A 23,784-nucleotide genomic window follows, 5' to 3' on the forward strand; every position below is an offset into this window, starting at 1 on the left:
ACTCCCCAACCAGCACTTGAACGCACCTTGAGTGGAAAAAAAAAGCAGGTTTCATTCAATAACAAATTAATTTTTATTCAGGCTTCACATTTACATCATTATTCCTGTGCCAGGACGTCTTTAATGTACAAAAAAAGTCACTGAACCATACTGGTAGACATTCATAAATAATGAAGAATTAAATTGCCAGTTGGAAAATGTTTTAATTCTTTTGCCGCCACAGCCCGTTTACATCTGCAATGTGTGAATAACTAGCCTCCATCTGATCCTCAATCCATACATCATCATCATCAAGCAAATCAATGTTAAAGTACAAAATAAACTGACATTACACACTCCGTTGTCATTTTATTAGGTGCACCAGCTAAAAATCCTTAACACGAGTCCTGGAATAAATCTTACCTTCATGAAGGTTATAAGGTTGAGGCTTAGGACTGCTGTATTAGACTGCATTACTTTTAGCCAGGTGTAACTAATGAACTGCCAACATGGGGACATTTTAAAGATGTTTCCCACCCCCCCGCCCTCTTGTGGTATAAATGTTAGGCACATTCTAGTGGCAGGCTGGAGGTCTATTAAAAGCTACTGGCACACACGGTGAGTCGGTCACTTGTGAAATCTCTTGCTAGAATCCTTTGCATGATCGAGAAGGAGCTGGCACGGTGTGAACTGATTCCCGTAGACGGCTTCATAATGCCTCATCTTCTCCACCAGCTTGTCAGCGCCGAAGCTGTCCACAAAACGGAAAGGTCCTGAAAGTGGTAAGATGTTAGAAATATATTATTGCAGGATACATTAAATATTAACAACATTGTCCTAGGCTTGTTTTCATAGGACATGAGGATGCGGCTCATATGACCATGACTAAGGTTGAACTCTGACCTCCAAGGCAGGGGGGGAATCCCAGGCCAAACACAGCCCCGATGTCTCCTTCCAGAGGGTTTTTCAAAATGCCCTCCTGCAAACACAGCACAGCCTCGTTGACGAATCGGGAAACGAGCCGGTACTGCACGTCAGAATCCGACGAGCTGTTTCACGAGCAAAAAAAGGATTCACAGGTAAGAACAGAGTAAACGTGTTCAAAATCAGTCATATCATGGCTCAATAGGTCTCTCTTATAAAAGTAACAAATGGAGCAATTTATCCAAATCTACAGCATTCAATTTTATACTTGCAAAGACAAAGTGCGACTTTAATCACTTGGTTGCAACTTACACAGCAGGATTTGGTGGCATCTTGAATTTCTCAAGGATATCTCCGATTTCTGGGTTCACTTCCTTGGTCTTCAGTCCCGGCTGATAGACGTAGCAACCCTTTCCTGATTTGCGGCCTTGAGAATAAAAGAAGAGCAACAATTAATAGATTGAAATAAAATATGTTGCGTGTAGTATTTTATGCAACTAAAATTGGGCACCCATACCCTTGAATCCCAGGTCCACCATCGTCTTCAGAACCTCCACATTTCCACCACCGAAGCGGGAGCCAAAAGCTTTGCCGAGGTCCTCTGCCACATGGGCGGCAACGTCGATGCCAACTTCATCAGCCAGTGTGGCTGCGCCCACGGGGAACCCAAAGCTCGTGGTGAGTGCATCCAACTTCTTGGGGTCAACGCCTTCCTGTCGGTGCAAATGGATAGATGTATCATATCTATAACAGCTAGAGCAGAATGATGAATATGCTTTGTTCACGTGAGCTGTCAATTTCAGGTCCTATATCCTACCACCACAGTACATCACAAAGTCAGTCTTTTTAATTTATATTAATCAAACATCTAGTAATCATTAATGGTTCAGTACAGCATGGTGGTTAAGCTCATTACCGCAGGGTCAGAATATCACAGACATTAACATCACATTAGATGAATGACTGACGAGACAAGACAAAACCTACAATACATCTGCTAGGGTTAGTGAGAAGTGTTCAGAGTTCTTATTGCAGTGGGGAAACAGGATGATTATATAGCGCCTCCTAGTGGGCATCAGCGGGAAGAGGTGGGGGCTGGATGAGAGCGGACAGGGATCATTCAACTGATGGGAGCCTCTATAGTCTTGGATGATTTACTGAAGACGTGCTTGTTGTTTTGCGTGTGATTAGAATGAGGGGATTATGATGGTGGAGGAGGAGGCTTTGTTTTACTTGTGTTTAAGCAGGCTTTCTACTGATTTGCCATTTGAGTGTAATGTGGATGTGACAAGAAATCCCAGAGTCAGCGAGGGTTCTGGGTTCTGCTGAGACTGTATCCACAGTGTTCACAGCTGCGACTTGAACTGCAGTAATACTACTAACCTGAAGTACTCGTACGGCTTCAGCCAACATGGGAGCCAGACACCTTGTCGTATAGAATCCAGGTCCATCCTGAAAAGAAATGTGTGCAATAACGTTATAATTCTTATTTCATATTTCAAGATACTGTTTTTTGCTGAATCACCTTCAGACACTTGGTCATTTTTAAAAGTAAAATAAATAAATAAATACACTAAACCTCACCCCGACAACTATGATGACTTTGCCCTGCTTCAGGCCGACGGCCACAGCGGAGGCTGTAGTGTCCTTCGATGTCTGATCGGTGGTAATGATTTCCAGGAGCTGCATCTTGTCCACTGGAGAGAAGTAGTGCATCCCAATGACCTAAGGACACACAGGAAACCTTCAGAAACCTTTTTCTCTTTAGTTTAGAAGCACTTTTAACCCACAAGGCTCCCAGGTCCCAACCTTGTCTGGTCTCTTGCTGACTGCAGCGATATCCTTGATGGGCAGAGCCGATGTGTTGGTGGCGAATATGCAGTGAGGGGAAACCACCTGCAGACCAATGTTTGTTAGACTGTAGCTCAAAGTCACAACAATACTGTCTTGGATTTAATGCTGCAAATCTACATACAACGGGCTGATATTTACAACTAAGCACTTATGTTATTTTTGTAACAAAGCCTCTTTTCAGTCAAACTTACAGCCTCCACCTCCTTCAGGACCGCATGCTTGATGTTGATGTCCTCAAACACAGCTTCAATAACCATGTCGGCCTTTTTAAAGCCACTGTAATCCAGCTGGCCAGTCAAGCTGGACAGTATGGAATCCCTCTGAAATGACGTGATGCTCTTCTTTTTGGTCTTATCATTGAGCCTTGTTGAAAAGAAGACACATTTTAGGTCCCAACACATTTGTCCTACAAGATGTTCAACTACTTTTTGTAATATTTCATCTCTATACGGCCGAGAATGAGGCAACTCACACCAATCAAGACGAATAACTAGCACCATGGGTAAGAGGAAATATACGCATGTTTGATTTGAATGAACTGTCTCTTTAAGCTAAAGCATAAAAAAACAAAACAAACATTGCAATGAAACAGCTAATATTGAAATGACAGATATGATCACTGACCCTTTGTAAACCTGCTGTTCTCCCCTGGCCAGTCCAGACACGGTGGTGTCCTTCAGGATTGTGTGCACACCCTTGTCCACAGTCACCTGGGCGATACCTGCGCCCATCAGACCGGCCCCCAAGATGGCAAGGGTCCTAGCAGTCAACAACAACCACAAGTTATCTACCACCTAACACAAGCAATAGAGAATAGTGGAGGATTTGTTATTTTTAAGAAATAGTTACTAATTATTTTTGACATTTTAAATAGCAGAAAAACTATTCATAACATTCTACTCCCCATGTCATTTATTAAGACTTTCTACAGATTGATTTAGTATTATTATTTTCAGATTCAAGATGTTTTAAGATCAGTGGGAACCCTGAAAGAAACTGGTCTGACAGTTGAACACAAGACAATACACTTACTTTACTTCTTTTTGAGGAACTCCATAGTGGTTCTTCTTGCAGGCTACCTGGCCATGGTACAGACCAATCAGGGCTGCCGATTCTGAGGTTCTCGCCAACTGACCAAAATTCTGTGAGAAACGCAGAAGATTGGTGACGTTCACTTCAACAATGCAATACTGTAGATTGTAACTTGCCAAAGACGTAGGCCGACAGAGCACACCTGAGACTCAGCCAAGTATCCAGCAACAGGGCCTTGTTCTACTCCAGCCTTCACAGACTGAGAATGGAAAGAATGCACATCATGTTAAACATAAGACCAACTTTCTCAACATATTCTATAATGATTAAAGCAGAGAAAGCAGAAGTGACGTGTACTATGATTATAATTTTATTGTCATTGTTGATTTTTATTACATTTTGTACACAATCCAGAATTTAGACTTCTTGCTTGGAGGGAGATTTGACTTACATCGATTATTTTCAGGGGTGCCGGATAAAGTCCTTTGCTCTGCTTCATAACTTTCCCGTGGACGGTTTTGTAAATCTGATTCCGGACAAACTCAAAGCTCATAACGTAGTCTTGAATTTCTATGAAGATCATAGTTAGAAGAACATAATTATTCATTAACTTAAATGACTACAAAATGAGTCACATGCTCAATAAAGGCAACACAACTTACTCTGCATTTTGCCCTTCTCTTTGCGGAGAGGGATCTTCTTATTGGCAATCCCTCTGGCATACTCAATGGCAACTTCCTCAAGGTAGTCTATTGTTCTTTCCTCTGGACTCTTCAGCCCAGGTCCTTTAACACAAGCACAAATAGCACAAGAATCATGGCGAGTCCAATTTTTCTAACCTGAGGACCAGGTGGTAGAAAGTAAAATATTCTACAGTCAAGCAGTTTGACTAAAGATTACGATTTCTACAGGGGGGGATATTTTCAATCTACCCATTTGAAGCAGTTCAATGTTATTTCATAAGTGCGAGTCGAAGGTAACTTACCTAAGGGGTCTACAAGTTGGTCGACAAGCCCCATCTTCTTTGCTTTGTCTGCTCGGATATTTCTTCCTGTCAGCATCATGTCAAAGGCACTGGGTAAGCCAACCTACAGGTAATGAACAAAACATATCTGATTTATCATCAATACTGGACTTGTTGTGCTGCATAAAGTGAATCTTTTTTGTCATGTTATGGACAGGGGCTGGTTATGACCCTGTGCTTTGAAGGACACCGTTGATGAACACTAGACATGAGGGGCAGTGGGGAAATAAGCGGTTTGCAGGACCCTCAAGAAGCATCTAAACATCTTAAACCAATTATGAGCATTAACCAGATTATTTCACCTCACAGCCGAGCTTAGTCAGGTCTTGTCCTGACACAAGATACTATGTTATAACTTCAAATATTATGATGTGCAACATGCTGCATACTTAAATAAATAATTCAAACCGGAAACGTATGGAATAGAAGTCCAGTACTAACCATTTTAGGGAGTCTCTGAGTACCACCAGCTCCAGGTAGAAGACCCAGCATTACTTCAGGAGTACCAAGAATAGTTTTCTTGCTCTTTGTTGCAACTCTGTACTGGCAGGCCACGGCAAACTAAAATGCAAAAAGAGTCCGTTACCGAAGATGGTATCAAATCATTCTAGTCAAATATTTCCAATGTAGTCAAGCATATAGTTGGCTCCTGAAATAATGTAGTTTACCTCCAAGCCTCCTCCTAAGCAAGAGCCGTTGATGGCAGCGACAATGGGCTTCGATGATTTTTCAATCCGCTCAAACATCTTCTGCCCTTCCTGAGAAAGGGTGGTGACCTCTTCTACACTGTTGCAGGACTGGATCATACTGTAACAGATCAGAAGCATATCGATATATTATATTTATAGATATATTATTAATTCAGGCAACAAAGAGATGTAAACGGCAGTGGATTTAATGAGATTCATCTTACTTAATATCAGCTCCTGCAATGAAGCATCCTGGCTTTGAGGAGATGAGGACGGCACTTTGAACAGCGTTGTTGGCCCACACTTCTTCCATTACTTCTGCCATCTCCTTTTGCATTTGGATCGACAGTGTGTTAACCTGGAAGGAGAAGTCACCGTTTCACATACATCACACCAGGCACACAAGTGAGAACGGTCACATGCGTGTGAATGCGTGCACACCTTGGAGTTTGGGTCGTTGATCCGTACGACAGCAACATCGCCCTTGACTTCATAGTTCACATGGGTCCGGGCTTAAAAACATAAAGAGAGAAGGAAAACAGTGCAGAGTGAGAAAATGAATGAAGATTAATTTTTAACCAATAAACAACATACATGTTTAATTACCCAGCATTGCAGGAGCTACTGAGAAGGTGCGAGAAGTACCGCCTGCAAAAAAACAAGGTAAACGACAGGAAGGTTAGATTATTACAGTCGTGCGTGTCACTGTACACGTCACACAAGCTGCTGCACAAAGCAGCTGTTCACCGTCCATATGAAAACATTACATTAAGCCCCGAAGTGTGGACAGTTCTTGTTTGGGGTCCTCGTGACTATGAGCGTATACGTGACGTCCACACGGCATTTCCGTGACCTCAGACGGTCTCGGCCATGCTTCGCAGCCCTGCTGGAAGAGTGACCCTTCACCTACATTCTCCGCCTCCATTCTGACAGCCGCGACAGTAGGGAACACAATGGCGAATCAATGGCAGTGTTCACTTCCCCGTCTACGCTACACACGGGCCAGCGTAGTAGCCGAAGTGAGAGCAAACAGTCTGACGTTTAAACTTCGTAAACTCCGTAGCAGCGCGCTAACGTTAGCTAGCAAAGGCAGCAAGTTTACGTTCAACTTTGCGCATTAAAAAAAGCCCACAGCGATGCGCGTTTAAGTTAATAACCTGTTTAAACTTGGGATAACGGTTTCAACAAATGTTCGTTGGAAATAAAACGTTAATTGAAGCGCCGGCGTAGCTAACAGGCTAATCACCCATCTAGGACACATAGCAAACCCCGTGTTTTCGGTATCATTCTTCCCGCTCCTTCCCTGTAACGTGTCGACGCATGGATGATACCTGTGAAGAGAGCGTATCTCCTTGATGAGAGTCGGGACAGAACACCAAGGGCTCGAATACCAGCCATCTTGGGAGCGGAGGTCAGTGTGAAGTGAAGCTAGCTCGCTGTCAAAGTGCTATCACCGCGGATACTCCGAACGGAGGTTGGCGACTTTGTGCCACTTCCTGAACGCGATCCATCAGAACAGGATCTGATTGGCGTTCAGTGAAAATGCTCGCATACGATTGGCTGTCGCTCAGGAACTCGCAGCTCATTGGTCCCTAAATAACTACAAATCCTCTCTGCCCGCTTTCCATGCCTGACATGAATGAACCAGACATCTGAACGCAGACGGCTGAAAGGGCTTAGTTTTAGATTCACTTACTCAAATTATATTTTAATATTCGGGACAAATATGTGGTCATTAAAAATGTAAACATGTGGCAAACCTGCAGTGTAAAAAACGAGAAAAAACGACATGCAATAGCAGCATGCTGCCACAAGGCGGAGGCAGAAATCAGCATGTCTGATCTACACAATTTGGATTTCAGACAATTAACATTTATTTACAAAATCGCCAAGATCAGTATAGCCTCTCACAGAATCATCCACAAACCACAAATATGCGCATTGGCAGGGAGTAAAGAACCAAAATCATTTGGACCTTTTCATAATTCAACGTGTTGGTAGCAGTTCTACCAAAGAGACATTTCCCTTCTTAAAGTCTGTTTAAGAGTTTATCCAATATTGAACAAAATCAGAAAATATATATGGAAAGGCTGAAAAATGCCCCTTCTTCCTTCCTATATTCTCTATCGATCACAGCACGAAGGGGACACCCTGTGTACAAATCAGAGAACTGCATTACATTGAGCACTTTTATTGAAATGGACATATATCACGGGGTACATGGCAGCTGATTTAATGCTGAGTGTCCTCCAGGTTTTATGGTGGACAGGGATAATTATAGATGAATGATAACGCCCCAGTCCCATTTGTCATGTAGTGCTTTGCATTATGTTGCCCCCCTATAGCAGGCTCATAAGACATTTCATTGTTGCCTCACACAAAAACCTAAACTGAAAATGAAAAAAAGCAAAACTAAATAACCAAATCCAGCTAGATGAATGATTTAATGGTGATTATAATCTCTGGTTCCTGAGATGTTTTACCTCAAATAACAGGAACTGGCCATTTTCCTGATACTGTTTCTTGGAAAATGTATATTTCAGAAAGGTCGTTAAATGTTATGATATGTACTTCCCCCCCATGGCCAAGTGGTTACTTTAACTGAATACTGCTAGCATTGTCAATGATGAAATAATCCCAGTAATACTGAGTATAACCAGTATTTTTTTGTGTTATATTCGTGCAGTATTGCGCAGTAGTGCATGTAACGCATCGGTAATAATTTCTTGATTTCTGACCTTTGACAGAAGCGTGTACGAGGGACACATGAAGGCAGCGCCGTCTTTTTTAGGAAGGCGGGATCATGTGTCGCTAACAGAAAAAGAACCAATCAGAGATGAGATCTTCCCATAGCAACCCCAATCAACGGAGGGGGACTGGCTGGTTGCGAAGGTAGTGGTAGTGGTGGTGTGTTGGACGAAGTGTTTCCTTTGGACTTGATTGCTGGCAGGTTTAATAGCAACATTCTGCCCATTGATATGTTAAATATGGTGCCTGTCTAACAGGTTTTAGCTCATCATGTTTTTTTGCATGCTAACATTGCAAACCAGCGCGAGAGGTGAACGTAACCTCGTCTGAAACGTATCTTTGAACATAGCTGGAACACGACAGTACTATGCCATCCCCGATGGAGGGATCTTCCAGAGAAGGTGACCTCTTTACTGTGAAACACGAGCTGAAACACGGTAAGTTGGCCGCCAGCTGAACGGGCAATGCATTTCTGTGAGCCGTGTGTCGTTACGGGGGATGCTAGCTGGCTAGCTCGTAGGAGCTGTCACTGAGCGTTAGTGAGCGCTGCCGTTTACGTTACTCGAGTCCAAACATGGCAGAGGAAGGCTAACGTGAGCTGCCTGTCCTTATGACTCGCCAGGCTGCTGGTATCTCAATGCCGTTACCTAACCGACCGACACATGCAACGTTAAGTTCCTTGTTCATCACATTAGCTTACGCTAACTAGCTTAACTCGGCTATATCAAACATCGACTTCCAGCTGTTCATGATGCTGCCAACGCCTTCACTTAACGGGAACTGCTGTCAGTGATGGGTCGGTTTCCCGGTTGTTGTTGGTCGGTTAGTATACAGCTAACTTCAGTTAGCCAGCGAGGCTCTCCGGAGTGAATGTGGCTTCATGCTGGACGCGATACAGATGTGGAGACAGACACGCAGCCCCCGTTTGTTCGGGAGACAGGTACCTGTCTTCGTCTCTTGTGCCTGATGCTGCCGAATCCTTCTGGCTTTAGTTGTGGTCGTAATTGCTTCCCTGAATCGACAGTGGAAAGTTCAACCAGGAAGTTGTAGTTCACGTCACAGTTCCTGCGTGAAGCTGGCTGGTGTGAGCAGGCTGGCTGTCTCTGGCTGACTGCTGAATGCAGTTTGACAACTGCTTCAGCTACAATGGTTTAAATGACACAGTGCTGCTGTTCAGGCTGTAACATGATTATGCTGCACACCCATTCACTGCCCTAAACATGCAGTCAGGCTAGTTGTCACTTGTTTTTATATGTCAAAGGTCCTACAGCATTGTAGCTGCTTTGTACTCTCATTTAACCTACTGTTGACAACATAGCAAAAAACCACAGATAAACGTAGTCCATTCATTTGTTTTAATATTCCTGCTATATATCAAGGGTTTTTGTATGGAAAGTTGTAAAAGAAAATATGCTACAGGGGGCATAATTGCTGTGGTTTGAATAATATTATTCAGAGTTACTTTGCACAATCAAAATATGAAATATCCACTATTCCAAATGAACAGTTTGTTAAAAATATAGTTGCAATTAGATGTTGGGTTTTTATGTTTGATCACTCAGGAAACCAACCAAAACGCACTATTCAAAGTAAGCTTTTTTATTTTGAGGAACATTGACATTTCTCTTCTGTAGACTGAAGAGGAGCCTCTTGTCTAACAGTAAGGAAATCATCTGGACAGACACCGCTGTCACGCTATTAATAAACACTGAAATCAAACTTGGGCTTGGCAGATGAGTTTGACAAGTGTGTTATGCAACCTGAACCTCTGACCTCAGATGTGAAGGACAGTGTTGTTGTTTTGAAATGATACAATATTCTCTGTCTGTCTGATAGTTGCAGCATTTCTACTCCTGCGTAACGGGAGAGGGAGCGGAAAAGATTAAATCGGCCCATTTAATTGCTCGGTAGCCTATTTTCACAGCGTGAGACGGAAAGAATGTGTTCACTACAAAGGACATGCATGTCCAAAAGCGTGTCATGCTCAGTCATCTGTACCAGGAGACCATGATTTAGAAAGGCCACTGACCTTGTGTGCTGAATTCACTTGAGATTCTTGATGAAAGATAATGACATGTTTTGCTGGTTTTGATTTCAGTTGCAAGATTATCTCATGTTTTTTTCTTTTTTAGATCTAGGTTTACTGGTGATGCATGTCATTGTCTTTATACAGTTTTTGCACATTTACATGCATACAATTAACCGAAATCCCCTGTGCGGCCTCAGTCTGCTACTGTTGGCGATGCATTCATTTAGCAGTTGCTGTTTTTAAACACAGCATTCAAAATGTGCCCCTCCTCTCAGGCTCAATGAGGGAGAGAGAGAGCGTGAAGGGTGGTCGAGAGACTAAATGAAGAGGGGGACCGTGTGATGGTGAGAACAAAGTAGTGGATCAGAAGAATACAACATAATTTTCTGATTTGTTTCATGGCGGTTACGCTCTAAAGTGCAAACAACCCTGCAGAAAGGTGCCAGTTTTTGAATGATGCTCAGTGTGTCTGTGGTTTCCCTGTGAGGCTGCAGGGCCTGACAAGGGGGTGTTGGACATGTAACGAGAAGGGCTGTGCACACAATGTTCTTTGCTAATACCCAGAAGAGTCTTCTGGTGTCCAACGTTTGGCAAAGATGGCTTAAAATAGCGGATCAGTTTCAAATGTATTTACAACTTGGCTGTATCAGCGGTATTCAAGAGACAATGAGGATGTCTTCATTATGACCAGAAGATGGCCATTTAATTGTTGAAATGTCTGCTCTTTAGCTTTCTGGTTACCTCAGAATCTTTTCACCTTTTTTATTATTTCTGAGCAGAAAAGTCTATGATTAAAGGCAATCTATAGACTCCTAGTAATGTTTCTGTTAATTAACTCTTCACTTTTATACTCCAACCTGCGTTCATGTACTCATTCATATTTTTGCATTATTAGTGAATGACTTTTTGGTCATTGCCAATTCTTAATGTAGCACAATTATAGTAGGCGGGAGATTTATAATGCAAACGGCAATTGCAGATGCATACTGTAAAATGATGTTTATTATTTATTTTCTGAAGCATTGTATCACTTAAGCCAATTGTGTTGATATGAATTGAGTTGTATATATGATTCTCTTGTCATACTTTATTTCTGCTCTCCCTTCAGCCAACCTGACGGGCCACGTAGAGAGGGTGGGCATTGAAAATTTTGAGCTATTAAAGGTGCTGGGTACAGGAGGTAAGTGAAACTTTTAACTTTAGTGTCTCTCTTTGTTGACCAGAATATGACATCTACATTATAGTTTGCATGCCCGTCTGGCATCTGATATTTTATACTTTTGGAATGATAAGCATGTCATACCAGTCACTTAAGCCTTTGCTCTGCACTGAACTTTGCCCTCTGTCTCTGTTTATTTTAACCACCAGCATATGGCAAGGTGTTCCTGGTGAGGAAAGTGAGTGGTCATGATGCAGGGAAGCTGTACGCCATGAAGGTTTTGAAGAAGGCCACTATAGTACAAAAGGCAAAGACTGCCGAACACACACGAACTGAGCGGCAAGTGCTGGAGCACATCCGTCAGTCTCCTTTCCTTGTCACACTTCACTATGCCTTCCAGACGGATACCAAGCTGCATCTCATTCTCGGTTAGGATATTCTATAGGAAGCGACCTTCTGTTCTTATGTTTATACATGAAAAATAAAAGGTTAACGATTGTCTCTAACCGTGTGAAAGAAGTGGGTTTACACCAGCTAATTTCAAATGCATATTTACACCTCCCTGTAGAAAACTAACACCCATATACCCATATATTTTGGCTGAAACATGACATGCATGGTATCTTTTCATTATAGATTACGTAAATGGCGGGGAACTCTTCACACATTTGGTGCAAAGGGTCCGATTTAAGGAACAAGAAGTTGCCTTGTTCAGTGGAGAGATTGTGTTGGCACTAGAACATCTACACAAGGTAACCCCAGACCCAACACACCCAAGGCCACGTGTCCATTCACAAGTTAGATATTGATGCTTACAGGCTTTTTTTCACTTGCCCCTCATTTTCTTGTTGCAGCTTGGGATTGTCTACCGGGACCTGAAACTTGAGAATATTCTGCTGGATTCAAATGGTCATATAGTTCTCACAGACTTTGGCCTCAGTAAAGAATTTGATCAGGTACAGTATGTCTCAACAATACGTAGAGTATATGCAGAGTATTTGAGAGTTAAAAAATATATTTTTTTTTTCTTCCAAATTGTTGCTCATTTAGTCAAGAATATTAAACATTCGCTGTGGAATTTTATCTTTCTTTGAAAGAAGAACATTTGGAACCAAGGACTGTCTACGTGAAGGCACAGAGAAGACTAATATTCATTGTATTTTTGTTATATTTGGATACTAAAATGTGTCCATTTTGTTAAAACAGCTGGAAAGGGCGTTTTCTGTCTGTGGCACCATTGAATATATGGCTCCAGAAATTGTGGAAGGCGGAGAGTCTGGACATGACAAGGTAATTTGTGGTTTTGGGTTTTATTCTGTCGTCTTTTCGATCAATTCAAGCAGCCCACGCTCTGCTCTCCATATTCCCTGAATGTGTGTGTGCTCTCCACTGAGATTTTTCTTGTAGTCTGTTAAGCCAAAGTCACGGATGGTTGCTCTCATGCATTCCAGGCGGTGGACTGGTGGAGCCTCGGCGTGTTGATGTATGAGCTTTTGACTGGCGGCTCCCCCTTCACCGTTGATGGAGATGAGAACTCGCACACGGCCATTGCCAGGTATGGATTCTCTCTGATCATCAGCTGCAGTGATTAACTAGCCTTCAGTTCTAATCACTCCTCAACACTGATCGTATATGTCTCGCACACCACAGGAGGATTTCAAAAAAAGATCCTCCTTTCCCCAAAGATATGGGACCTCTGGCCAAAGACCTCATCCAGCGACTCCTCATCAAAGACCCAAAGAACAGATTGGGCTCGGGTCCTAATGGAATAGAGAATATTAAAAAACACCCCTTTTACCAGGTGGAGCTCATGGCTTGTCTTGAACATTTCACAATATTTAGAACAACTGAATGGCAGGGTGGGTTGTTACTACTAATGATGGGGGCTGCTTTGAGTGTTTGTATGAGCTACGTTGATCGAACATTTTCTTTTTCTAAACTCACTTAGAAAATAAGCTGGGAGGACTTGGCAGCTAAGAAGGTGCCTGCCCCATTCAAGCCGGTGATTCGGGATGAGCTGGATGTCAGTAACTTTGCAGAGGAGTTCACAGAGATGGACCCCACCTACTCGCCTGCAGCTTTGCCTCAGAACTGTGACCGCATCTTTCAGGTGGGAGAGTGTTCTGGCTTTGTTAGACAAGCGGACTATTTTTTGTTGTTGTGACTCATTGTTTACCAACTGGAACATTCCTTTGCGCTCCTTGCAGGTCATCGCACAGGACAGCATTAATACTTGCTTTGTGCTCAGGTTTGTCTGGGCTTTGGTTGCAGGCAGTGTGAGATGTTGACATGGGTGAAAAATTGCATTAGACATTATTCCCGTTTTGTCTGCGACTATATTTGACATACTCCACAGCAATTGAAGTCATGAAGTGAAGTTTTGAATGTCCTCAAAAGGTTGCTGTAAGTCAACATGAGTCTGTCTGTGTGCACTGGTATTCACATCGACTGAAGAGCCTTTTATTGAAGTAATTGCTGCCATATGCAGTTCTTATTGAAGTAACAGATGTGAATGACTATTTTTGATGTAGCTTTGAACCATAATATGGCCCACAACTCTGTGCCAGCTGATGGCTGTCTGATGTATTGCATGAAATTTCAACTCTGATTGCCTTCTGGATCCTTGAGCTTGGTAGATCAATAGATCCATTAACGGGCTTCTCTCATGGAATAAAAGGTTACACTTTGAGAGCATCACCACGTCTGTCTCGGTTACGCCTTCAGTCTTTGATTGCCAACTTCATCTTGGCTTTTTTCGCTCTCAGCTGCCATTCACATAGTCTGAAATTTTGTGGTCTTTATAATTTGCAAGCCTAGCAATCTCTGAAATAACGACAGCAATCCCAATTTTAAACTGTGCACTTGCTCCCCCACGGTGCCGCACAAAACAAAATTAAAATTGCATTAAGAGCGCCAAGATGTAATTTCACAGCAGAGCAATCAAATATTCAAGCCTGGCAATTTAGGGCATCTCATTCATTCACCACCCATCCTTCCGTCCATCCATGGCTGTCACTACATACCACACAGCTGTGTGTGTGTCGGGGAAAAGGCAGAGATTAATGCCAGCTCTAAGCTTTGGGCTCCCCACAGCTGGAATTAAGCAGGCAGCGCTCCACAATGACAGGTCTAACAATAGGAACAGATGGACAGCCACTGTCACTCACAAATGAACAGAACTCAGTTTATTGTGGAGCTGACAGTCTGGTTTGACATAGAAACATTTGAAGAAAAATGCACAACAATTTAAAGTTTTACAGTAAATATGGAACTATATAAAATGCAGTCAGTGTCTATAAATGTCTATAATATCTGAAATACAGTACAATCTGGGGGATTTTAAGGCTGCAAGCAATGGATGTTTCCTTTCCCTCCCTGTCCTTTTATAATCCAACCCTCACTTTAAAATGTAAACACTTAGAGTTCATGCGTTTCTGTGTGCAGGGCTACTCTTTCATGGCCCCCTCCATCCTGTTCAAGAGGAATGTGGTGATGGACGACCCTGTCCAGCTGTGTGGGGGCTCCGAGAGGCCGGGCTCTGCTGCCGTAGCCCGCAGCGCCATGATGAAGGTGAGATGAATGGACTTGGATCCCCGGCACAAACACACTTAAGCTAATGGTTGCTGTCAGAGACGGATATGTTCTTTTTTTTCCTCCACGCCACTTAAACTTCTTTCCTACAGTATTGGTTTTACTCACTCACACTCAGTCAGTTTTCAGGCATGAGCCTGTTTATTTAATGATATTTGTTCATTACAAACTTGCGTATCTGTTCAACAAAATCCTTTTGGAGAAAGAATGTTGCCTTTTGTGGGCTCATTATGTTTTCAGCTTTTTCTTCAAAATCCTGGGAACCTGCTGCAAAATGCATATATAATGAATTATGATTACAACAACAACAAACTGCTGGAATATTACATTTTTCATCAAAAAGAAAATCAGCATCTTGCCGTACATGTAAGCTTGGTCATAGGCTTCGACTCATTTAGAGCTTGCACTCTTTAAAAGGGGAAGTTTCAGCCGAGCAGTTGGCTATGATATGCTCCAAACATGCTTACAATCCCAGTAAAGCCTCTGCTCACTGGGCTCAACAGGTTTTTATGCCTTTTTCTGTCACAAACAGCAAGCTAGTTAATAGTTTCCTGTCTAGTGATCAGTATATATTATAATTGTAATTACTAGACACGCCTCCTTTTAATAATGTGACCAAAGAAGTTGTTTTTGTCCACTGACCCCCTCTGCAGGACTCGCCTTTCTATATTAGCTATGAGATGGATCTGAAGGACAGTTCTTTAGGAGAAGGCAGCTTCTCCATCTGCAGACGATGCACACACAAGAAGACTGGACAAAAATACGCAGTCAAGATTGTCAGCAAGAGGTACAAACTCAGATCCTGCTTGCTCGGATGTGTTTGTCAACCCAGATGCTTTTGGCTGTGAGTTGTTTATAGATTGACGGGATAAATCGGTCGGCCGCCCTCCTCTCCCTGGAAGAACTTGGACCCTCGTCAACCTACTCAAAACAAAATCTTATCTTAAACCAATGTATTCAGATAATATCGTAATTTAACTCATTGGTTTTATTTGCCCTATGAGTCTGTTAAAGGTTGTCAGATGTAGGTTAAATAAATATAAATGCATCTCCGCCTGGAAACCTGCAAAACGAGCTTTGATCACGTGTGTTGACCTCAGTCCTTCCCTAAACGCCTCCCCTCCTCCACTGACAGTGTGGCACCACATTATGGCTCTAATGAGACACAAGTGTATGCTCCTTTTTCTAACTGGGCCTTAGCAAACGTGCATTTAAAAAGGAAAGAAATTAGAACTGAACTGAACCCCGTGGGCTACCCGAGTTGAATTGTGGGGAACCAAGCAAAATAAAATGTTGTATAATGTCATACAAAAAGTAGAATGTTTATAGGTGTCTTCTTTTCTAATAATAACATGTCACACAAGACACTGCATAATTCAATATAAATTGCCCAGTTTAGTCACTTCCTCTCTCCTGTGTATGTGTGTATTTATGTTGAATTTTATGACGGTTATCTGGTTTCCTGTCTGTGTTTGCTGTAGGATGGAGGCACAGACTCAGCGGGAAATAGCAGCCCTGAAGCTCTGTGATGGCCACCCTAACATTGTCAAGTTACATGAAATTTACCACGACCAGGTGAGGTGCATCGCAGCAGATACATTTGCAGCCATACTTCTTTTTCTTTTCTTGAGCCTGTGGGAACCGCAACCTTATTAAGTCCTGGAACTGGAACAAGGCAGATTAATGTGGATGCTGGAAGCCCTCCAGCTCTTTTTTCTTTATCTCTTCATTTGTTGTGCCGTAAACATCCCCCTGCACGCATGATATTTCACACCAAAGGTATTTTTAAACTGCCGTTGTGCAAACATCTGTTTCCTACCACGGAATAGTAACAACCCAAGATTTCCTGGTGTTGCTAATAGAGCCGCACACTCAAACCAAACTGGGTGTGCGTGTGTTCCCACTGTAGCTTCCCTGGGTTATTGGGATGGAGTGTCTGTATGGCTGACTGTGTACAGGTTCATTAGCCCCGGCCCTTCAAGCCCAGGAGCACCACTTTAGTCCTGATGAGCTCAGTGGGGTTATTACTGTACCTCAGAGGCCTGTGACCCAGATCAAAGCAGCGCTGCCTGGCCTGGCCTCATCCGAGTCCTGCCTTTGTTCCCCAGACCCGGCACTAATGAGAAACTCTACCCTGCCGCCCAGACACATTATTTCCTTCCCACTTTGTTTGGCCCCTTTCCCTTTACTCAACACCATTATGGTTTCAGCTCAATATCATGGGATCAAGGATGGGCTTTTATTTTTGCTATTTTTCTTATGCAACAGAGAAATTCTCACCCACCGTTTCATACGCTAAGATTCAGCAATGTGCAGATGTTTGCACATGCTGTGCTATTTTCAGAGCATGTCAAAGAGTAAAGATTGGAATTGTGTGTAAATAATGGATCTGTGTGTGCGTTTGCTGCAGCTCCACACATACCTGGTTCTGGAGCTGCTCGGTGGAGGGGAGCTGCTGGAGAGGATCCGCAGAAAGCAACATTTCAGCGAAACCGAGGCCAGCCGCATCATGCGAAAACTGGTGTCGGCCGTCAGTCACATGCACGACGTAGGAGTGGTGCACAGGGACCTCAAACCGGAGGTATTGGACACACACTCAGCGGGACAACTGCTTGAAATTCTTTTTCTGTCCAAGCACAGTCCGTGTGTTTGCTGATGAATACGAGACACGCTGATCATAAGCTTTTAAAATAGAATGACTGTGTTTTTCTGAACTTTTTCTGTTGCCATTCTGACTCTGCAATCTTCCACAAAACAAGAGTAAAATTGTTTGACCCTTACATGGGTCAAAAGTACCTGGCCAGACAAGTCTTGATGTCCAATTTAGTTTGCCCTTGAGTGGACCATTTCTACTGAGCAGAAAGAAATGATCGCTGTCCTATTTCCAATTGCTTCGTAGAACCTGCTCTTCACAGACGAGAGTGAGAACTCTGAGATAAAAATCATAGACTTTGGCTTTGCTCGCCTCAAACCACCAGACAATCAGCTCCTGAAGACTCCCTGCTTCACCCTGCAGTATGCAGCACCAGAGATACTCAAGTACGACGGCTACGATGAGTCCTGTGACCTGTGGAGTCTGGGGGTCATTCTGGTGAGTACGTGTGGGAGACAACACAGCCATGCTCGGGTTAAAACAGAGTTGGATGGGCTGGAGAATCGTTCACTATTAACTTCACATTATCCTGAATGGAAGGAAACATCAGAAGCCCACTTTCTACCCAAATATTTAATATTTCTGCAATTTGAACAGAAATGTGTTATTTAACCAATTCAAAATCAGCCCGTGCCTCATTCAGTCGTGTTGTAATTTAAGACTGAGTTAACTTTAAGTTTGCTGATCATTTATTGGATTAAGGACGTGATTTTAGAGCCTCACTTCAGTACCTGCTCTTTTCTGTCAAACCGACTTGCTTAATGGAAGAAATAATTTAGAAGCTGTAAGAAAGTATTGATTAGTGCCAGCATTAATCCAAGTGATGGTTAATGGTCACCGATGGTGTAAATCCCATTGTATTAATAATTTATAATCGTCTGTTAATTAAATATCATCATAATGAATGTCTACATTATGCTATTTATTATTAAATGTGATGAGATTTAAAGTTGCTGTGGATACTTAACACTTAACGATGCTGCTCAGTCCGGAGTAAGAACAGATAACAGATCATTGATTAGCTCATTTCAGGAGCATTATTATTGATAACAAGCATTCTCGTTCCACAACACTCCATGAAAGTGACCTGATTATATAGATTTATGAAAATGTTTTCTAAATCCACAGCTCATACAGGCGTATGAAAGCGTACATGTGTGTATGCATGTGTGTATGTGTTCTCTTTCATCTGGTTTGCATGATATTCATCTCCCGCTCTTGTTCAGCACTACAACCTTCAGCATCCTGTGGTGAGCTGACACATTTGAACACTCGCCACAGAACGAAGAGCCGCCAGTCCGACGCTCAGAGCAGCAGAGATCTCATCCTAGTTCAACCTTCTTCTGTGTAGAGAATTCGGAGTAGTGTTTGGGAATTGGGTGAGGGGTGGAGGCAGAGAAAGATGTCTATACTTGGCCAGTCATCTGTACAGAGTCTGGGCTGTCTGTGCAAGTGCTGTTTCACACCAACGCCCCCTTGGGTGGAAGGGGGGGGCTTTGATGAAATGGCTACCGACAAGCTGTGTGCACAATGCCCTGGAAGCAAAGTGGGCAGACACGGAGAGGGAGGCAGAGCCCAAGACAGATCCTCCACTGCCAAAAGGGCTGTTCCCAACCACTGTCATTTTAATGAGCAATCTCAGGGCAGATGTAGGCAAGCCAAGGTGAGAGTATCCTGTTCATTCAGCAGAGCACAGACTGCTGTTGTGCTTACCGCTGATTCAACCACGGTCAACAACATGCAGAGAAACAGTGGGCCGTCGTGATCGCTCCTCTTTTAAAGCATCTGTTTCAACACCGGTGATACGTTCCCAGCTCATGTTAGGCGTTCCCCTTTGTTTACAGTATACCATGCTGTCTGGCCAGGTGCCTTTTCAATGCCAGGAGAAGAGCCTGACCCACACCAGCGCTGAGGAAATCATGAAGAAAATCAAACAGGGGGACTTCTCTTTTGAAGGCGAGGCCTGGAGGAGTGTGTCCCAGCAGGCCAAGGACCTGATACAAGGTGAGGAGGAATGAGAGCGATGTATTATATCACATCCACACCGGTTTAGAGGACATTTTAATGGATTAGTTACAGAATTTTAAGATTTTGTAAGCAATGTTAACCGGGTAAAATACTGTAATTAAAATACAATAATAAGTACCAGACCACATAGTCTCATGAAGTGAGTACAGTTGTAATCTCACAAAGGATATCATTAATAGCTTTTCAACTATTCATAATTGAAAATACAGGCTTTTTACTCCAATGTCTGATGTTAACTGATGTGAAGGAATCTTTCCAGCATTAGAAAACAACTTAGATTAAGGTGTTTATACAGAGAGTTGGTGTCCGACCTGTCAGCCAGGTTTGGAGTGACAACATGTCCAAAAATATTAGATCTTTAAAAAATGTTGTCAGCATTTACATTTGGATCCCAGATTGAACTTTTAACCTGCAAAGAAGCTCACAGTGTCTGAGCTCCCTCGAAATCACCTCCTTACTTGCGTAGTTAGAGCGCTAAAGTTAATTATGTGCGTCTCGTTCCTGCAGAGCTGCTCACTGTGGATCCAAACAAGAGGATTAAGATGTGCGGCCTACGTTACAATGCCTGGATCCAGGACGACAGCCAGCTGTCGTCCAACCCACTCATGACCCCGGACATTCTGGGCTCCTCCACTGCCTCCGTCCACACTTACGTCAAAGCTACCTTTCATGTAAGAAATAACCAGCAGGGCTTGCTTGTTTGCTTTTTGCTTTTTGAGTAGGTCAGGTCAGACACTTTGGGGCTCATGAACTAAACAGAAGCCCCACTTGAACACAATTGACCTGAAGATAGAAATCATTTTTTTAATGGTTAATTCTCCGAAGAAAAACAACATTGTTTTCAACAAATTCCAGTGAAATTTAGATGTTTTAAATGAAAAATATCAGCCAATTGGTCAATAAACCCATTTCATAAAATTTACATAATGGTATAGAAAAAAATCAGAGCTGATGTTGGTAAAGGATTAATCTTAATAACCGGCTCAACAATCCCCCTTTTTTTGTCCCAGGCATTTAACAAATGTAAGCGGGAAGGTTTCCGCCTGCAGACGGTGGACAAGGCGCCGCTTGCCAAGAGGAGGAAGATGAAAAAGACGAGTACCAGCACAGAGACCCGCAGCAGTTCCAGCGAGAGCACCCATTCCTCGTCCTCCTCCTCCCAGTCTCAGGAGAAGACTTTTCCAGAGGGCAACCCCAAGCTGCAGCCCTCCAACAACACGCCCGTCACCACGCCCGTCACCACGCCCGTCACCACGCCCGTCACCACGCCCGTGGCCCTGGGAACAGACTCTGAGCAACAACCAGCACATCCAGCCTTTCACTTCTCAGAAGGACAGTGAGACAACGAGAGGAAAAGGCAGATTCAGACGGTCAGACGGGATGGCTTGGACTAGTGTAGAGACGGCTCTCTTCTCTTTCTCTCTGTCGCCGGCAGATCTCTGCCTCTGGCTCAATTGCATGGACGTCCGCACGTCTCCAAAGCCAAGCATGCAGCAGGAGCAGCAACCGTCACCTCAATATCAATCAATCAATCAATCCATCATCACTAGCAATAGCCTAGCCCCCTCTCCCCCTCTCTCTCTCTCTCTGTCTCTCTCTCTCTCTCTCTCTCTCTCTCTCTCTCACAAACAGACTGTGTCAATCAGGGACTGGACCAGGAAGAAGTTGTCACCAGTGTCCAAACTGAAAAGGGCTGTCCTACTGCCCCAGGTCCAGACAGACAATGGAGAGACATCTTCGGTCTCGTCATCAAATCGCAGCTCACTCTCTGTCTTTGTCCATGCCTCCGGAGGTTTTAAAGGGAAAGTCGTAGTGTTTACATCATGGATGCTTTGTATTTTTCGTCAAAGGGAGAGAAGAAATGCACCGTGCTGCAGCTTATTGAAACTTTGGCCCACTTCTCTTTTCTGGGAAGTCTCTGCAAGATGCAGCAGGGTGTTTATATGTGAATTTTACAGACTGAGATTTATTTATGATAAGCTATATTGTTAACGTATTTATGGTTCAGACTGATCTGAAAAGAAATAATGGATACAGTGAGTCTTTAAAAAAACATGTTTTGTGTACGTGTGTGTTTTTCCCTATCAGCTCAACAGACTGTTTCCATGTAGTCAGATGCTTCAAATAGGTTATGTAGACTCTGTAAGTTTATTATAGGCAAGAAGAGATTAACACTATTAGCTACTGGTTGTCAAATAGTTGTAACCAAAGTCCTTTGGACTTTATTTATGGGAGCTGGTGACTTTTGGGATTGAACAGCAGCTGTGTCCAGTGGTCAAAAAACAGATGTCCTTGTTCATAAGGATTAAAGAAGCAAAAGTGTAAACATATTTATAGGGACAACCAAATGTGGGTGTAGTCTGTCCAGCCAGATCTGTGGTTTTATATGGTTGTATGGGGGAACTGCTGCCTGAGGGGATGTGACCCTACAAGAAGAGCTTTATTTAGACTTATTTTGACTATGTGAAGAGGCTCATCGCTGCCGTTCCACATGGTCTGATCCTCAAGAAAGTATTTAGGACTTAATTGTCTCATCATCTCTACCACCAATTGGATTGAGCAGAATGACCCAAATGGAAAATCACCGATCAGCTTAGTGATTTTTCTGAGATCCAAACGGAACGGGATCAAATTACTTTAAATGATTTATGTGCCCAAAAAAAGCAACTGGATAAGCTTGAGTCTATGAGTTAAGGGCGGTGATGCATTTGGACATTTTAATGCAATATAATGCAAAGAGTTGCCCTTGTGTCACTGCCCAAAGTCTTAAAACTACAGCAAAACATCTACCCTTCATGAACGCAGCAAGTCCCTGAGGACAGACCTCAAACACTGCTTCGGTTTTGACACCATCCCTTGCTCTATTTACCACGTTGTACTGCATGACTGAGATGGTGATCTTTGCACCGTGTGACAGCTCACACTTTGAGGCAGATAACTGGTTAGTATTAAGTCCCCAGTGCATGAAACTGAAACGTCAACTTCTTTTTTTCCTTTGTTTTTCATGGGCTTGATTCTCACTTGAGTTTTTGTGAGTTTGTTTACTTGCACATTTGAATATATGCCTGATTTAATTCAGGACTCTTTGAGGGGTTTTGATGTAAACGCCAAAACCCCCTTTTTTTATTTTACAATAGCTGAATATTGTAATGACCCGATGTTACAATACTGGTGTTAGCTAGGGGAGTTAGGCAAGTAAATGCCTTGCTGTGTTAATTGTTTTTTTTGCCAGTATGTGGTCGTCTGTTTCCATGGTGATAGTTGAAATACTGTATTCTGTTGATGTGTACAGGGGTATTTGTGTTTATTATGTGAAGCTGCCTAGAAACAGTTTCTCCTGCTCAATCAGGATAGAAATTCTTAGTTGGAATACCGTGTGCATTTAAACACACTCCCTCATCTTCTTCCATTTTAATGCACTCTGAATCTGAACCAAAGCATTAACTTCAAGGTAGCTGCTCTAAGCTGCATGAGATATTTCCTTTCATGCAAATATGCAAAGAAATGCTTCATTCATACATTCATACACACATATATATATATATATATATATATATATATATATATATATATATATATATATATATATATATATATATATATATATATATATATATATATATATATATATATATATTCATGCTTTCTATATGTTTTTGTCCAACTGGTGAAATATGTTAATGTCTTTAGCTCTGGTAATTTTATAATGGTGCTTGTTTTTTTTTTTTGTTTTTTTTTTGTTACAAGATAATTTATTGGATCTACATTATCCACATCCGGCACATCACCACGCTTAAAACTATGCATCTCTTCTCACTGTTGTGTTGCTTTGTTTTCCATTTCAAGAAGACCTCGACAAATGGGTCCAAACATAATGCTTAAAAGGGCGCAGCACCATGTACATACACTGTACTTTTAGTCTCATGGCATCGGCCACAATAGAAATGGCAAAGTGGAATCCGTGGCCTGGATGAAAAGCCGGAATCCTTGGAGCTGAGCACTACAAAGCTCTTGTCTAACTTAGTTCGCATGAGTTCCCTGTTGCTGCCTCATTAATCCTCTTTTCTTTTGTTT

At 42.6% G+C, this 23,784-nt stretch overlaps 2 protein-coding genes across 4 annotated transcripts; one reads left to right on the forward strand and one right to left on the reverse strand.

The window, feature by feature from the left end:
• Nucleotides 1-59: 59 nt before the first annotated feature.
• hadhab (hydroxyacyl-CoA dehydrogenase trifunctional multienzyme complex subunit alpha b) lies at nt 60-6,973 on the reverse strand. The gene is made up of 20 exons (XM_084013828.1): nt 6,834-6,973; nt 6,109-6,150; nt 5,944-6,014; nt 5,727-5,860; nt 5,482-5,620; nt 5,255-5,374; nt 4,775-4,877; nt 4,452-4,574; nt 4,241-4,359; nt 3,992-4,048; nt 3,790-3,899; nt 3,382-3,516; nt 2,949-3,120; nt 2,713-2,799; nt 2,488-2,628; nt 2,287-2,355; nt 1,421-1,616; nt 1,216-1,330; nt 883-1,028; nt 60-752 (listed from the first exon to the last, which is right to left on the reverse strand). Exons 1-20 carry the CDS (start codon nt 6,898-6,900, stop codon nt 607-609), a joined length of 2,292 nt encoding a protein of 763 aa, XP_083869954.1. The 5' UTR covers nt 6,901-6,973; the 3' UTR covers nt 60-606.
• Nucleotides 6,974-8,261: 1,288 nt separating this feature from the next.
• rps6ka5 (ribosomal protein S6 kinase, polypeptide 5) lies at nt 8,262-23,233 on the forward strand. Of its 3 annotated transcripts, XM_084014256.1 has the most exons (18): nt 8,262-8,394; nt 8,600-8,687; nt 11,388-11,459; nt 11,648-11,866; nt 12,075-12,190; nt 12,293-12,394; nt 12,645-12,728; nt 12,890-12,993; nt 13,089-13,239; nt 13,387-13,548; nt 14,883-15,008; nt 15,683-15,816; nt 16,511-16,604; nt 17,440-17,610; nt 17,929-18,120; nt 19,527-19,686; nt 20,218-20,381; nt 20,721-23,233. In XM_084014256.1, exons 2-18 carry the CDS (start codon nt 8,618-8,620, stop codon nt 21,048-21,050), a joined length of 2,451 nt encoding a protein of 816 aa, XP_083870382.1. In that variant the 5' UTR covers nt 8,262-8,394; nt 8,600-8,617; the 3' UTR covers nt 21,051-23,233. The 3 variants fall into 3 exon arrangements, 2 of the variants coding, with proteins under 2 accessions (XP_083870382.1, XP_083870383.1); XM_084014257.1 differs by lacking the exons at nt 8,262-8,394; nt 8,600-8,687 and adding an exon at nt 9,172-9,190; XR_014597499.1 differs by lacking the exons at nt 8,262-8,394; nt 20,218-20,381; nt 20,721-23,233 and having other exon boundaries at nt 8,401-8,687; nt 18,008-18,120; nt 19,527-19,667.
• The last annotated feature ends 551 nt before the right edge of the window (nt 23,234-23,784 follow it).

The sequence above is a fragment of the Eutrigla gurnardus genome (genome assembly GCF_963514095.1).
Source record: "Eutrigla gurnardus genome assembly, chromosome: 7".
Classification (NCBI taxonomy): Eukaryota; Metazoa; Chordata; class Actinopteri; order Perciformes; family Triglidae; genus Eutrigla; species Eutrigla gurnardus.